Here is a 15,701-nt window from a genome sequence, read left to right on the forward strand (position 1 = left end):
AAGAAATGTATCATGAGCTGTAGCCTCCCGAATCAGTTCTTTATCATGGCAGCTTGCGAAAAAAAATTCTCCTGGCATGCTACATATTGTATATGGATACAAAGATGATAAGTGAGAGACTTTTTCATTCTCTTTTGGACTCAATCCCTGAGTGTTATTTTGCCTTCCCTAATGTATATTCCCCATTGCATCCATGGAAAGGAAGGGACAATCACCATTCAGTATATTAAACAAAATCATATCTCTGTATGAAGACGATTCTGACACTACACTTCTCTGGTGCAGATTATTGTTCCTAAACGTCGTACTTAGACCACGTACTATAAATGCCAACAACATTCTCAGGTATGGAAGATTGTTCAACGTTTACGAAACTATAACTTCGCCCGAGACTTTGCCCACTTTTCCTCAGAATTCCTTATGCTCCCACATGCCTTCTGAATCACTGGACTATCAGCACATGGTGAATTCGGTCAGTTTGTATCAGGCCAAACAGTGCTCTGAAAAATAACCATTCTCTAAAATGTTGTTTAGGGTGAAAGTTAGTTGGCCTAATAAAAATGACCGAGCTTCGCTTGATTGGATAGCATATTAGGTCGAAAGTCACTCGGTTGAATTCTGTTTAGCCGAAACAGTCTCTAGGCCCAGGACTGATTTTAGTGTTGATAGCATAAACGCTTTCTATTCTCCATGTCAAGAAGTTGATAGTGTGACATGTTTTCAAAATCTCACTAAATGCTAATTAATCTCTAATGGAATTCAAGAATTTTACAAACAATCGATGAGAACAGATGGCGATGGTGATTGAGGGGTAAGCGTCTCTGATCCCAGCGGACTTGCATTTGATCCCAGTTGCGTCGTTGGTATTTTCTTAGATGTCTGACCCCTTGTACCAATTTAAGAAATAAGCTTTAAATTCCACATTTAAGAATAATTTTAAATATTATTTTCTTCTTCACAGCGTATTTCGTCCAACGAGAGCCAGGTAATGCTGAACTCGCTCAACAACCTATCATCCGGTAGGTACAGCTGCGAAGTGTCGGCGGAGGCTCCATCTTTCCACACGATGATCGTCACAGGCGATTTGGAAGTTTGCGGTAAGTGTCAAATACACCATCTGTTATGTGAAACATGCGTTTTGAATTACTTTCGAGCCTGGTGCCATTTATTTGACACCTTTTCTAACCGATATGTTTGTAATTCTGATTATGATGCATCCCATCAAAACCATCATGACCCACAGCTCGACATAAATATACACATTCCTCCATACCGAGGCAGAACAGACCGGTTACCATTCGAGAGCGCGAACGACAACCATTTTAAATATTTAACCGAACAATTAACCCCGGAAAATGGTTGCATTATTTATCAATTTTGCAAACCTCCAGCGAAATTTTACACATTCGGGACAAAATGTACCACGTGGTAGTGCGCCTCTTTCCGAGTAAATTACGCCTATCCAGGACCAACTGTGGTGGGTTGCGATAGCGAAAGTGTGAATCACGGTGACCCTCGGCATCCCCTTTGTTAGCTCACATTAATAGGAACACAAGTGGGAGGTAGCTGGCTCCAGGCTCAACCACAACGTGATTAAATTGAACAGTTGATCCGCAGACTCACATGGGTGTTGAATGGTACTTAGTTGAATCCCGTAGCTACGTGCATTATTAGCGATTGTGTCGGAATTACAAAGCAAGAACAAAGCAAGCAAAAATAGACTGCAATAATGCGTAAATTGAATCGATCAGTGTATGAATACAGTCGAGGCTTTTAGATTCGATATTACCAAACTTGGTGATGTAACAACCATCGTTTATTTTTTCTGCGTCCTCCTCTCTTTGCCCCTCTGCCTTGTGTGCTCCCTTCCTAGATCCAATCGTCTCTATAATAGACCTTTTAAAATAAAAATTCATGTTTTTCACAGTACAGCATAGATTGAACGCCATGTAAACTGTCGATTATAAAACTGAGCTATTTTCATTGGGTATCGTGTTATTTTTCATGTGAATAAAATGCAACAGAAATTGACACGATTTTTACGAACTATTCATGTTTTGAAAGATTCTCTCCACTAGCGCCACCCCATCGTGTAATCGCCATTGATCAGTGACCCCATACTGATTAATTAAACAATCAATTATCACAGCAATAAGCGGTAGCATAATCAGATCCTGATACTCTCACGAGACACATATGCTGAGGCTCCATCATCATCATGCAGCTGTGCTGCCTTTGCCTGAAACGTGCATGTGATTGTGTTCCACTTATCTGTGTTACTCTGTGATTTTCAAACTATATACATACTCAGAAACTCCCACACGTTATTGGCATAATTTATAATGAGCGTCATAAATTATTCGTCGATAATTGGTTCGCATCATTCAATTATGATGTTTATTTATTCGGTAGCTCTGGAATTCGCTTCTATCAGCAAGTTGCCGCTTTTTGATGCCAACAATCTGAAGAGCATTGATATGTCGAAAAAAAAACTAGTTTTCTCTGGTCAATGCTGAATTAGTGATATGGAAATTCCATTTTCCGCTGACATTCCAAAACTTTAACAAATATGATGATGATGATGATGATGATGATAGTCCTGCCACATATCCCTACAAGGGTTTGAGCTAGACGAGTTATCTTGAAAATTATTAATCGTACATTTAATCAGATTAAAAAAAATCTATCCGATTGGTAATCACAGATCTTAAAGTTTTTAATATTTTCCATCACTGCACAGCAAAAAAAATTAAAATCTTTTTCAAAACTTTAATCTTATCCAAGCACTAGTAGTGAAACATACAGCTCTATAAAAATGCATAACTTGTAATATGTGTAAATCAAGGCAGGCGATCAAAGAAGATCCCGAGCAGCACAAGTCAGACAAAAATGGTTGCAGCAACTTGATTGTGATCAAATGTGGTCATATATGAGATACAATAACCTATGCGGAACATGTGTGCTGCTAGGGATGGTTTTGATCCAGAGCATGCATTAAGGAATTACACTTTCTAACGAATAATTCAATTTGTAATGGTTAAATCATTCAACTCTATGATTAAAAAAACAGGAACACCCTCTTCGACCAGAGGTCGTACAGGCCGAACACTTAACACAACACCCAGTGGACCAGTGGAGATTTTTTCGATTACGAGAAGTTTCTTCCTCACCGGGGCGGGAATCAAACCCACACTTCCTAGCACATGCGTCTAGACGATGGACGGCGCTAACCGCACGGCCACGAAGCCCACGAATTATTTAAAGATTATGATTCATGATTTATTTATTTTTGGCAAATGATTAATGATTATGATCAACGATTGAACTAATTTCTGACAATGATTAACGATTATGATTAATGAATAGAACGTTCTGAGTATTATTCATATGATTAACCCTCAAAAGGCCAGGACGACAGTCAACTCCTTCAAAGTGCTCGTTCTCGGTAAATCGTTGACCAAATTTCATGACCCCGGGCTTTTCTCAAAGGGGATTAGTAGCGCTTTCTTTTGACATAGGTGCCACCCCGCTAGACCCCTCCCCGCGTTCATGAGTATCGAAAATGCCTGTGTTTTTTCCTTATTTTTTGCTATGATGGCCAAATTTCTTCAGGAATCAAGTGCAATAAAGTTCTGGTGCCATAAAATAAAGTAGATACATGAAATATATCAAGTAGAAGTGATTTTGAACGTTTACAAGTTATCTGATTACTGTAATTACCGATATTGAAAGCCATATCCCTGATCTAAGATTGAAGGTCATATTTTTTAAAATCTGATCACGAAATAAACCAGACAGGAGGGAAAAATATCACAAAAAACTGTAGACATATGTGTAATCAATTTTATGTATTGAAGATACTATTTTGGAACATTCCAGTTCATCCAAAATATCCGTGAGTTCAGGTCTTGAATTCTACCATAGAAGCGAAAGATAATGTGCACATAAAAATACTCAGAGTACATCCTACTCAGTTCAAAGATATCAAATAACTCATGGAAAATTTTTCTGCGTGTCCCTGCGTGACCAGTGTTGTGCTTAATCATTAACAGACGATCATGATTGCAATTTTCATGTGAAAACTTCTCACGTGAAAACAGTAGGCGAGTTGTCACCGGCGACAACTTCTCAAATTTTGTACTCAAACGATAAGAATTTTCATTAAATCATTAATCTTTACTAATAATAGCTAATTGTTAACAGTTCCGTTATATCTTCTATTTGGCGTTAAAGCTTCATGCTAGTGAGGAAAAAGAGTTCAAAATCTAACGGTAAATGCTTCAAATCAAGATACGATTTTCAAACGATTCTTAATCTCTGGCGAGTTTTAATCACTTGATAATTTAAAAGTAAAATCGCGGGTGAGTTTGATCATTCTCGATTTTTCGAAAATTTGATTTTTCCCAACCCTGAATTAGTGACATTCTAGAATGCGCGAAATGTTCTGAAGTTCAGCTCGTAAGACCTACGCTACAATTACCTGGAAAATGTTTTCGGCAGTTATCAAAACCTTTACCAACAGATCATTGGATACCTGCCAAGAAACGTTATACCGATCTTTCTGCACTTCAGTACACTGCAGGTCATCCAAAACGTTCTTCAGTTCAGGTCGTCAGATCTACAATCAAGTAGAAGTGCAATGCTTGTTTCAAATCAAGCTCAGGTCATCCTGTCCAGTTCAAAGAAATCAAATGAGTTATGGGAAATTTTGCTGCGTGCCCAAGAATGCTATTCTAGAATGCGCGAAATGTTCTGAAGTTCCGCTCATAAGACCTACGCAACAACGGCCTCGGAAATGTTTTAGGCAGATATCGAAACCTTTCCCAACAGCTCCTACCAAGCAATGTTATACCGATCTTTTAGCACTTCAGTACATAGCAGGTCATCCAAAACGTTCTTGAGTTCAGGTCGTCAGATCTACATTGTAGTATCAAGTAGAAGCGCAATGCTTGTTTCAAATCTAGCTCAGGTCGTCTTGCTCAGTTTGAAGAAACCAAATGACTTATTTAAAATGTGTCTACCTGCTTCATAATTACATTCTAAAATGCGCGAAATGTTCTGAAGTTCGGCTCGTTAGACCTACGCAACAACGGCCTCCAAAATGTTTTCCACAGCTATCGAAACCCTTCGCAACAGATCCTTGGATACCTGCCAAGAAATGTTATACTGATCTTTCTGCATTTAAATACACTTAAGGTCATATAAAACGTCCTTGAGTTCAGGTCTTCAGATCTACAATCAAATAAAAGCGCAATGCTTTTTTCAAATTCATCTCAGGTCGTCCTGCTCAGTTCAAAGAAATCAAATGAATTATTAGAAATTCTCCTGCGTACCATTCTGATGCGTATCAAAACCAGGCATTGCAATTTATCCCATCATTCGATTTTCTGAGCAAAGATACTGATGATATGCTGGGATATCGATCTTAGTTATCTATCTGCTCAGTAAAAAAAGTGCAATGTTCGCCATGGAGAAAAGTTTTTTCACTGTTTTTGTTGTAGCAACGCCCTCGCAACGTGAACAAACCCCGAACCGCACTGTCTATCAGGATCATCATCAACTGCTTAAATGATAATATCTTTTCAGAGTGCTCTTTGATTAGGGATAATATCTTTGCACAAGCAAAGATGACATCCTGTGCTCAGATGATATTGCAATGCCTGATCAAAACCATTCCCAACAGATCTTTGGATACCTGCCAAGAAATGTTATACCGATCTTTCTGCATTTCAATACACTCAAGGTCATCCAAAAATAGCCAGAACTTTATTGTGATATCTATCGCACCAGGGGCAAATACTTCATACAAAAAGTGTGATATTGGGGTGAGCGGGGTATAAAATGCTATTTTTTGCGTTACATAATCAATGGATCTTTACTGCGGTGCGGTTTTCGTTCAGCGAAGTCTCCGGAATATATATTTTTTTTTAATTCTTTATTAAAGTATTTTTTTAATTTTAAAATTAAGTTCAACACTAGTCTCCGGAATATTGCTTTAAGCTATGTGGGTTCTCTTTTTGCCAGCGTTTGGAGGGGAGGCGCTGTAGCCAGTGTAATGAAAGATTTAGTTTCTCATACTAGTTTCCATACTAACTTGAACCGGCTAGTGTTCAACCAGTTTATGTTCAAATCGGTTTTTGGAGGACACTCGGAGCATGGGTCGGAATCGAGTGAGCGTGGTGGAGCTGGATCGTTTTTTGAACAACCCTACTAATGTTCTTTGTTTTTCATAAATACGACACCAATACTACTACAGTATACGACAGTTTTTATTGTACCAATACTTCCAAAGCTTTGTTTTGGTACTCAACCCACCTTCACCTTAAGGGTTAACAATCGTGGTTAAATATTGACACAATATGTGTATGATTGATGATTAACGATTGGTATAATTAATGATTTTGAATAATCAAGTTTAGTGATTTGCATGGCGATTAATAACCAAGTAACCTTCTTACCACATTGGGCTATTAAAAGATATAAAAATTATATAATTTTGAAGATTAATGAATAAAAGCAATGTATGCAATGATTGAAATTGATGATTAATGAATAAACTCAAAGCAATTATGAATATGATAATGATTGAATGTAAAATTCTATAATTAACGATTCGTGATAAATGATTAAATCATATACTTGATTATGATTAATGAATAATTATTAAGTAGCCCATTATGCATTAATCATAATTGAATCTATGAATAATTATTAATGCTCTGATTAAAACCTTCCTATAAGATGCTTTTTATCAAATGCGTGTTTCGTGGACTTAAAGCGTAACCCAGGTTGAGAAGCCACATTATTTGAAAGAAAATGTGAATGGACCTGAAATCGTTTAGTTTTTAAATTCTATTATGTTTATTGTCAAACGCATATTCCGTCTGATAAACTGATAAAACAATGTGACAAAGAGAGACTGCGTTTTATTTCGCTATCCGAACAATAGAAGTTTGTTGAACAAAAACGGAAGCACAACGTAGACATCTATTATCAATAGTTTTCCGATGCTCAGCGCATTTGACGGCTCCGGGACAAAAAAGTCAGTGATAATGATTTTCCGGTTGATTAATTAATTAATTAGCGTTATTTTCAAGGTTTGCACTCGTGAAACGTGAGCTTATTTGATTCACGTGGGAGAAATGGCGACCGGTCGGTCACAGCGGTCGAGTTTTATGTCCCAGAGTGGCAAAAATATATAGAAGTCCCAAATATGAATCGGCAATTAATTTTTAATTCATGTTTGTATAGTCAGTCTCTTTCGGCAAATTATCAACGCTTTATTGAACGAGAGAAACTGATGGGCGAGCACTTGAAAATTATTTTGAAAAAGTTTGAAAACAATTATTTACAAATGTTTTGACCTTGGTTTTGATCGTCACCATGCGATACTGGTGTATGTATGTACGTCGCTCTGAAAAATGTAATTCAAAAAACATAAAACTCATTGAATGCGTGGTGAATTCAAACAAAAAAATCGGCATATTTTTCCCCATAACATGCATTATAAACGCTCCTTTGTTTATTCTGGGATTCTTTTGCAGAGGTTCCGAAGCACGTTCCGCTCATCCATGGAATTCGCCAACGCTACCGGCTGGGAGATATCCTCAGGGGTAATTGCTCGTCGGCGCACTCGCGACCTGCCGCCAATCTGACGTGGTTCATCAACGAACAACCGGTAAGTGTTTGAATCAAACAGTTTTTTTTGTTGTCGGCTATTATAATGTGCCTATTATAATGACGCTATTATATTGTTTTTCTTGATGGTTGGGGGTACTTGATTATTGTTTAATGGATGCTGGGTACAACTGTATACATGTGTGCATCCATTGGCGTCTGAATCGGAGTGAGGATTTATGTTTTTGATCATGTGTGATTTGAATGTTTAATCCAGGATTATCGGCTTTGTAAAGACGATAATGAGATAACACCATTTAAAACAGTCAATAATTGTTCAAATGAAGATATCCTTGATATAGATAGATATTGTTTTATAATCAGACCGCATTGTGCTCTTGTACCATACGGTTGTCTGTTCTCTTTACTGAAGGAAGTTTTCAATACTACCCGGAGCTATTTTAATGTCCACAGTGCTTCTCAGCGCTATTTGTACCTGCTGATCCCTTTACGATCTTTGCTTGGACCCGTGCCTTCGTTTTACGTTGGTCCCGTTTGCGGAAGTGAAATTTCATCAAGCGGTGGTAATCCTGCAAGAACACCGTTATGGGAAAATCCTCTTAGAAGGTCACGTCTCCACGTTCAGTATGAGCATTAACAAAAAAGGAGAAGGAGTAGTCTCTGAATTCTCCACTTCCTTCTAAGAAACAAGGTTTCAAGACCGTCCTGCCAAAGCGCGGAAAAATAGAAGGAAGCTGGAGACTTCAGATATTCCTTCTAACTCTAACATTGAAAATAATTCTTCTCATTCTCTTCAAGGATTCATTTCAGATTGTCAGGAAGGGTGACTGCCGCGTTTTGTCGGTATTCTTTGACGGTCGCAAACGTCTTCTTCCGTATTTGACTGAGAAGTGGCATGAATTTTTCACGTACGACGACAAAACCGTGCGATTGTTCAGAGTCCGATTGTTCCCCAGTGATGATAAATCACTGGATGAGATTAAAATTGAAATTTCTCAATGGCTTGGAGTTCAAGTTGCACCAGTTCAAGTAATTAAGATGAAAAAGAAATCTCACTCTGGTACTTCCAAAAGGGGTATTTCTCAAGAATTTAATTTAAGTGACTTCAACAAAAGTAAACTAAATGATATGGAAAGTTTGAAAAAGGCCTACATTGCCCATGATTTCATTTTATGCCATTGTCATTTATAGACGTATCAAACACAATTTATATTCTTCATTCGAAACCCAAGTTTTTGATACCTCGCCACCCCAAACAAATCCATTTTTTTTAATTGGTGACTTCAATGCCAAACACAGTTCTTGAAATAATGCTTAAATCAATTCTAATATCCCAATGGACCAACTTGTTTTTCTTCCAGTTGAAATCCTTCGACAATTGATTTAGTTTTAACGGATTCAAGTCAGCTGTGTGGCCCTGCTGACTTTGGCTCTGATCATCTTCCTGTGACGTTTGAAATCTCACAAGAAGCCATTAATAATCCAATCAGATCTAGCTTTATTTATCATAGAGCTCATTGGGATTTATATAAAACGTATATCGATAGAAATTTTTATGCTGATATTCCTCTCGATACCAAATGTGATATTGATAATGCTCTTACAAAACAAATTTAGTTGTCGTATTAAGAAAATTATTTTGAGCTTTTTAGTGGAATGTCTTCACTTGTCATAAGACGAGTTTGTACTTTCCCATTTAATTCCACCACTTGTTTGTACCTTGACAGATACGTATTTCGAAATACGTATCTGTCAAGGTACAAACAAGTGGTGGAATTAAATGGGAAGGTAGAAAATCGTCTTATGACAAGTTAATTATTTAAGTCAGAGGCATTGCAATTCACAAATGGTCGGGGTTCTACCAAACCGAACCAAGCGGCTTTTTGATTGACTTGTGATATTTCTTTTTTTCGTGAAACAGAAAACGCAAATCATTTCATATAAATTCATACATTTATTCGTTATGCGATATACTCAGTAATGGAGTTGAGGGATATCCGATACAATTTGTTACATATTAAATCTGCCAAATGGTTGGGCTAAATATTTAATTAATTAATTTTATTCAGGCGCTTAGTGTGATTTGGTTGAACCCCGGTTAAATGTGAAATTAAATTAAACTCCATTCTTATTGACGACGGTCTTCAGCTACTGATCCGTCTTAAAAATGTGAGGCGAAGGCAATACCAAAGAACGATCCCGTGTTGAAATCTATTAGGCGAAATTTACAAAATGAAATTAAAAAACCCTGATTAATCCACCTAGCGGTGTTGGTACCATTCGGGTGCAAAAAAAAATGCTGAGAAATATGAGTGAGTGTTTTTAGCGTGTTTTGCGCATAAATAATAGTATTTTTGCCATAACTTCTGATCCCATGGTCCAATATGTCCAATTTTCAATAGCAAACAATGGGACAGGATTCTCAGCCGAATAGAACTTGTTGCGAGAAATTCGGCCAATGCTAAGTTAAATAAAGTGTGTCTACAAAATTTTGTACACACACACAAACAGACTTCACCTCAATTTGTCGAACTGAGTCTTAGTATACGAGAAAGGCAAAACGTTTTGCTATTCTGAGAAATACCGACTTTGCCTCTTGAACTGGTCCCACCACCAAAGCGTCGTTAAAGGATAGGGGCCGTCCATCTGGTGAATAACAATTGCGGTGTAAAAAATACAAATCATTTAACGCAAAGCGCATCTTAAGACCGAAGCCCACGTAGCGTAGGTGGGTATCGAAAATAACCGATAACGCAGCGTCGATCACAACGCCGATGCATATCTGCGTTATTTGACCATCTTAGCCTTAGCCTATTTCCATAAAAAATAAACGAAAAAACAGGTTGCGATCCAGTCTCAATTTCCACGAAAAAATTTGAAAGGAAAAATGGAAATATATTAAAACAAAATCCGCCACGCCACCGCACAGTGGCTAAAATCGAGTTTTTAGCGCGTTTATTTAATAGTATCTTTATAATGTGATTTAGCGTGATGGCGTCTTCGAGACATTTTATCAGTAAGTTGACGCGCTACTTTGGAGGTATTCAGCCTTATGAACAATCCCCCTAAGAGTGAGATGAAAAATTTATTTTTTGCACTTCACAACATATAAAGTTTGATTCTTCATAAAAGTTGTAGCAAAAGTTCTCCTGAAAAACTTTGTCGAAAACACCGAGTTCGTAATTTCTTTACTTTTGGAGATTTATTGATTTTTATGCCAACAAGTTTTGAGCATGTTCGATGTATAAGCAACCAAGCACATGGAGACGCATGGTGCATTAGTTCATCAACTCATTGAAGGGTGATTGATTTCTACCTTGAATAGTAGGAAATGGTTTTTGATGAAACATTCCTTACATTCGCTTACAACTCTACAGTTCAGGTAATAATTTAAAGTTCATTACTTGTACTTTGTTATGCGTATGAGATTGACTGCCACAATTTGCCCCTTGTCAAATTGTAGTTATATTAAATATGACTAAAAAATCCAATAAAACTGTTAAAGCTGTTTTATTTTTAAAGTTTTTAAGTCACAATAGTCACCAAACGGCGTATTTTAATATTATCTAAAACTTTCTAGAACATGCACAAAATGTATAAATTAAAGTGAAAAAGATATGATGAAAAAACACATTTTAAGGGTTTATCCGCATAAAACGTAAAAAGTCTCCAAAAGTAATAGAATTACGAACTTGGTGTCTTCGGCAAAGTTTTTCAGGAGAACTTTTGCTACAACTTTTAAGAAGAATCAAACCTTACAAGTTGTGAAGTGGAAAAAATAAATTTTTCATCTTACTTTTAGGGGGATTGATCAGTAAACTGAATACCTCGCATAAACTTACTGATAAAATGTCTCGAAGACACCATTACGCTAAATTGCATAATAAAGATACTATTAATTAAACGCGCTCGAAACACGATTTTAGCCACTGTGCACCGCCGCAGATAGTTTTTGGCATCACGCCGCCGACACCTTTTTCATTAGCGGATTGCAGCTACAATTTCAAAAAATGTTCATGTTTTTACAAAAATCTAAGAAAAAACTTCAAAAGAATTTCTTATGAATATTCAGGAAAAATCCAGTAAAGGAATTTCCTGTAAAAATTTTGACATTACTTCATACAATCCTGATAAAGTGCTGGCATTCCGAATGATTTTTGAACGATTCTCTCTAAAAAATTTTGCTTGGAAATTTTGCTACAAATTGTTAATGAAAAAAAAACAAAACATCTCCAGCGTATATTCCGAAAAAAATTTCAACAATAGTAAATTAGCACTTGTAAAAGCAAAAATTGCAATTGTGAAATAAGAATTTTCCATAATAAAATCAAAATGTTCCACGAAAAAAATACAAAATTTTCATGAATAAATCAATATTAGCAATAAACAATTACACATTTTTCCACAAAATAAATATTTTTTTCTCCACATAATCTCTAGGGGAAATTAATCAGTCATAAAAACCCCCCTGACAATAATAAAACAAAACCTGCCAAAGCCGTCATTCCCCCTATATAATAAAAATGAGTTGAGATTTCCTTCCTGACGATTTAACTCGCGAACGAATTGACCGATTTGCAAGATTTTTCCCTAATCGTTTCGTTTTGGGATCCGCAAGATTTGTACACACAAAAAGTTGGTGAATTTAACGGGGAAATGTAAAAAGTCATTAAAATTCAATTTTGGATCAGCTGTTAAGGAAAACAAAACAAACGCACGGAAATTGATCTGGAGTGCGGTGCTGCAAATAGTTCATTGTGACCAGCGCCGTATCGTGTGGTTGGACGGGTTGGCCCCCGCCAAGGGCGCCTAGCCTTAGGGGGGCGCCAAAATCCGAAATTCCGCTATAGGAAATAATGGCAAATTATTCAAAAATTCACTGGTTCAAAGTGATACAAATTTAACCTTTTATTACGATTCTCTCGGGGACTACATACATAATCAATCATTTGACGTATTTACGAAAGGCCCTGTTCCGACAATAACTGATACAGTTCGTTACCGAATGGTATCACTTTGTGTATGGTGTTGGAATGCAGGGAAATAATTTGTCAAGTTAGTGTCTAATCACAGACAAACAGACATAACACTCGTCAAATTTTCATCGTTCACTGATTTACTGATCTATTCAAATAATCATTAGTTGGCCAATCGATCACTCGTGGCGCTCGCATCGTTTTTGCTCGAGTTTGACGTTTGCTCACTACCGCCATCTGGTTCGTGATCTGCCCAACTAGCTGAAATCAACAGATGTCGTTGGTGTTTGAGCGACGATGAATTTGATGAGTAAATGTTCAATTTGTTATGTCTGTTTGTCTGTGGTCTAATCGTAATTTTAAAACGGGCAAAGTGGGTGAGAAATGAATACGGTTATCAAAAATATGTGCTCCAGAGTCTTCGATGAAGAAAGGAATAAAGTGATCAGTAGAGGTACGAGATACTAAAAAACCTACAGCCAACTCGCATCTTTGAAGTTTATTCCTTTCCTCGTAAGACTCGGAATTTGATGATAAGTGGTAAATCAGCCCAAATAGTCAGTCCGATAGTTTGACGTTCGGGAACGAACTAAGTGGGAATCCAGCTACGTCCGTGTGTGGTGATTGCGCCTTTTCGACGCCTCTCACCAACTGTAGATGTTATTAACACGAGAACGCCATCTTGCAAATCGGCGTCCTGTCGCTGGTAGTTTTAGTGCACCTGTGGAGCGATGAATTACCATTTGGCTGGCCAACGTTTGGTTATTCGTTTCTGGGGTTGACAACTGTTGGCCCAGTTCTGCGAGACGACTTCCGTGGACCAAAGCTATCCGGTCAGCAGACGACTTCCAGTGAGCGGTGCGTAGTGAAGAAGCCGATCGTCCCCGAGCTTGGCAAGACATGCCAAGTGAGAATCATCGAGGTTGCTAACATTCTGCCCAGATGTGCCGGGACTTCTCGTATTACTGAAGATACTTTCTACGGGCGGTACCACGCAACGAACGCCATTTTGTCATACGGAGTCCTGATAACGACAGGACAGCTATTGTTCGTCCCAGCTTTTCTCACGTATCGTGCCAACGACCATCAAGCTACACGTCGTGCCAGTACCTAACGCCATCTGCGAAAGTGCCACTGCTAACTGACCAAGCCATTGCCACTGTATCTCATCGCCGCCCATACCGCTGAATAAACATGGTAAGGCACATAAAGGTAAAGTGTAAAGAATAAAGTCCTTGGAACCTGGGAGAAAGGAGGCATTTTGCGCCCACCCCGGAAGCTGCCGTTGGTCAGACCAGCAGCTTGGGGTCTAGGCTATTCCCTTTCTGGGAACTCCCGGGGTCATAACATTTCAATATATCAAAACATCGGCATGCTCCCCTAATTTAGGAATGTTTTTTTCATTATTTACTTGATGGAAAAGAAAGTGGAAGGAAAAGGAAGGAACAGGAAATGCAAATGGAACGGAGCATGAAACAAGCTTCTGGGGAAGGAGCCCCAGATAAGGACTTCAATAAGCCAAAGGTGACGCGTAAATCAAATACATATAGTTTTTGTTCGCGACTTAAAAATGCAAACCGTTATCTAATAATAGATGTACGGAAGTTCTGAATTTGTATGAATTTGAGATAAATTCCCTCATTTTATGCCGACAAACTATGCGATCGCACTGGATCCAGTATAATCTTTATAAACTGGTAAAGCTTTTAGCGGGAAAAAGTATTTGAAATGATGGTAGGGTAAAACGTCCTATCGTTGTGGTATGCCCTAATGTTGCGGTAGTGTTAAAATAGTCCATTCTGGATATAATACCATTGAAAACAAATGTGGGTACGCTATAACTCTTCGGATTAACAACTAGAACAGCTTTTGTTTGACAAAATTCCGTTCAAAATGATGAAAAATCAAAATTTTTCGTTAAAAATTTGAATCCTTTGAGCCTATTATTGCGGTAGTGCTAAGGTCCTATTGTTGCGGTATCGCTCTCCATAAGAATTACATGCAATACCGCAACAATAGGACTGACCTTCAACAAATATCGCAACGATAGGCAACTGCGTCCTATTGTTGCGGTAGTTTGATTTTATGGTGATAAAAACAAAACAACATAAGTTCAGCACAATTGACGTAATATTTACGAAACTATAGTTAACGAGCATCCTATTCAACTACTACAATGTGGAAATCGACCAACAGGTAATTTTTGAAGAATTTTTGTAATGAATTTTGTTTTGACACGGTGCTTAAACCCTCCATAATAGGTCGTTTTACCCTATGCTGAATATGAGAATATGCATCGAGGAATTTCAGTAACGATGGCTAAATCAGATTAGGGAACTCCCTAAGGGAGATCAGTAACGAACTTTCTTTAAAGTACAAATTTATTGGTTCATCCAAAACAAACAGTGCCACCAAACTACCGTCCGACCCACTCCAAAAACTCATATACCTTGATCTGAATAGGGCCCGTTGGTTATTCTGGCCATCAATCAACCCACTCCGGAATTGTTTTGTTCTTGATACGACTTGGACCAATCGCTATTCTCACAATCAACCAATTCACTCCAAAGTTGAAGTTCATTGAAAGATCAGTAGTTTTTGCAAACCAAGCCACTCCGAAATTGAATTTTTCGTCATCGAAAGGGCTAATGGCGATTCCGATGGTCATCCACTTCATATAAGGGTTCTTCTTGATGTGACTAGGTTCGATAGCAATCAAAATCGAATAGCAAGCACAAATTGAGAGCTAACTTATTTTCCTAATTAAACCCATTTTGTCTTGAATCCACACACTACTGGATCTATTTTTTTAATTGCGTTAGTTTACTAAATCTTTCAGAAAATCGTTAAACTTCAGCGGATTTCTAGAAATGTTCTGATCTTTTAATAACCCTTACTCTCTACCTACTCATAGCACGTTTTTTAACATCTGAGTAAGGGGCGCCTAATAAAGGTTTCGCCAAGGGCGCTGGAAGTCCACGCTACGGCTCTGATTGTGACATTTGCAACACCTGGGCAATGCTGGGTTTCTTTCACATCAATAAAGGGCAATAAAAAATAAGAAAGAAAAGCAATCAAATTGATAAA

At 37.8% G+C, this 15,701-nt stretch overlaps 1 protein-coding gene across 2 annotated transcripts in view; it reads left to right on the forward strand.

The window, feature by feature from the left end:
• Positions 1-15,701, forward strand: part of LOC134213122 (uncharacterized) — a 486,987-nt gene that overhangs the window by 438,703 nt on the left and 32,583 nt on the right. For both annotated transcript variants that reach the window (XM_062691744.1, XM_062691745.1), the window contains 2 exons: positions 962-1,097; positions 7,545-7,678. In XM_062691744.1, the coding sequence (XP_062547728.1) occupies positions 962-1,097; positions 7,545-7,678 (270 nt within the window). The remainder of the gene's footprint in view (positions 1-961; positions 1,098-7,544; positions 7,679-15,701) is intronic.

This window comes from Armigeres subalbatus, chromosome 2, assembly GCF_024139115.2.
Source record: "Armigeres subalbatus isolate Guangzhou_Male chromosome 2, GZ_Asu_2, whole genome shotgun sequence".
NCBI lineage: Eukaryota > Metazoa > Arthropoda > Insecta > Diptera > Culicidae > Armigeres > Armigeres subalbatus.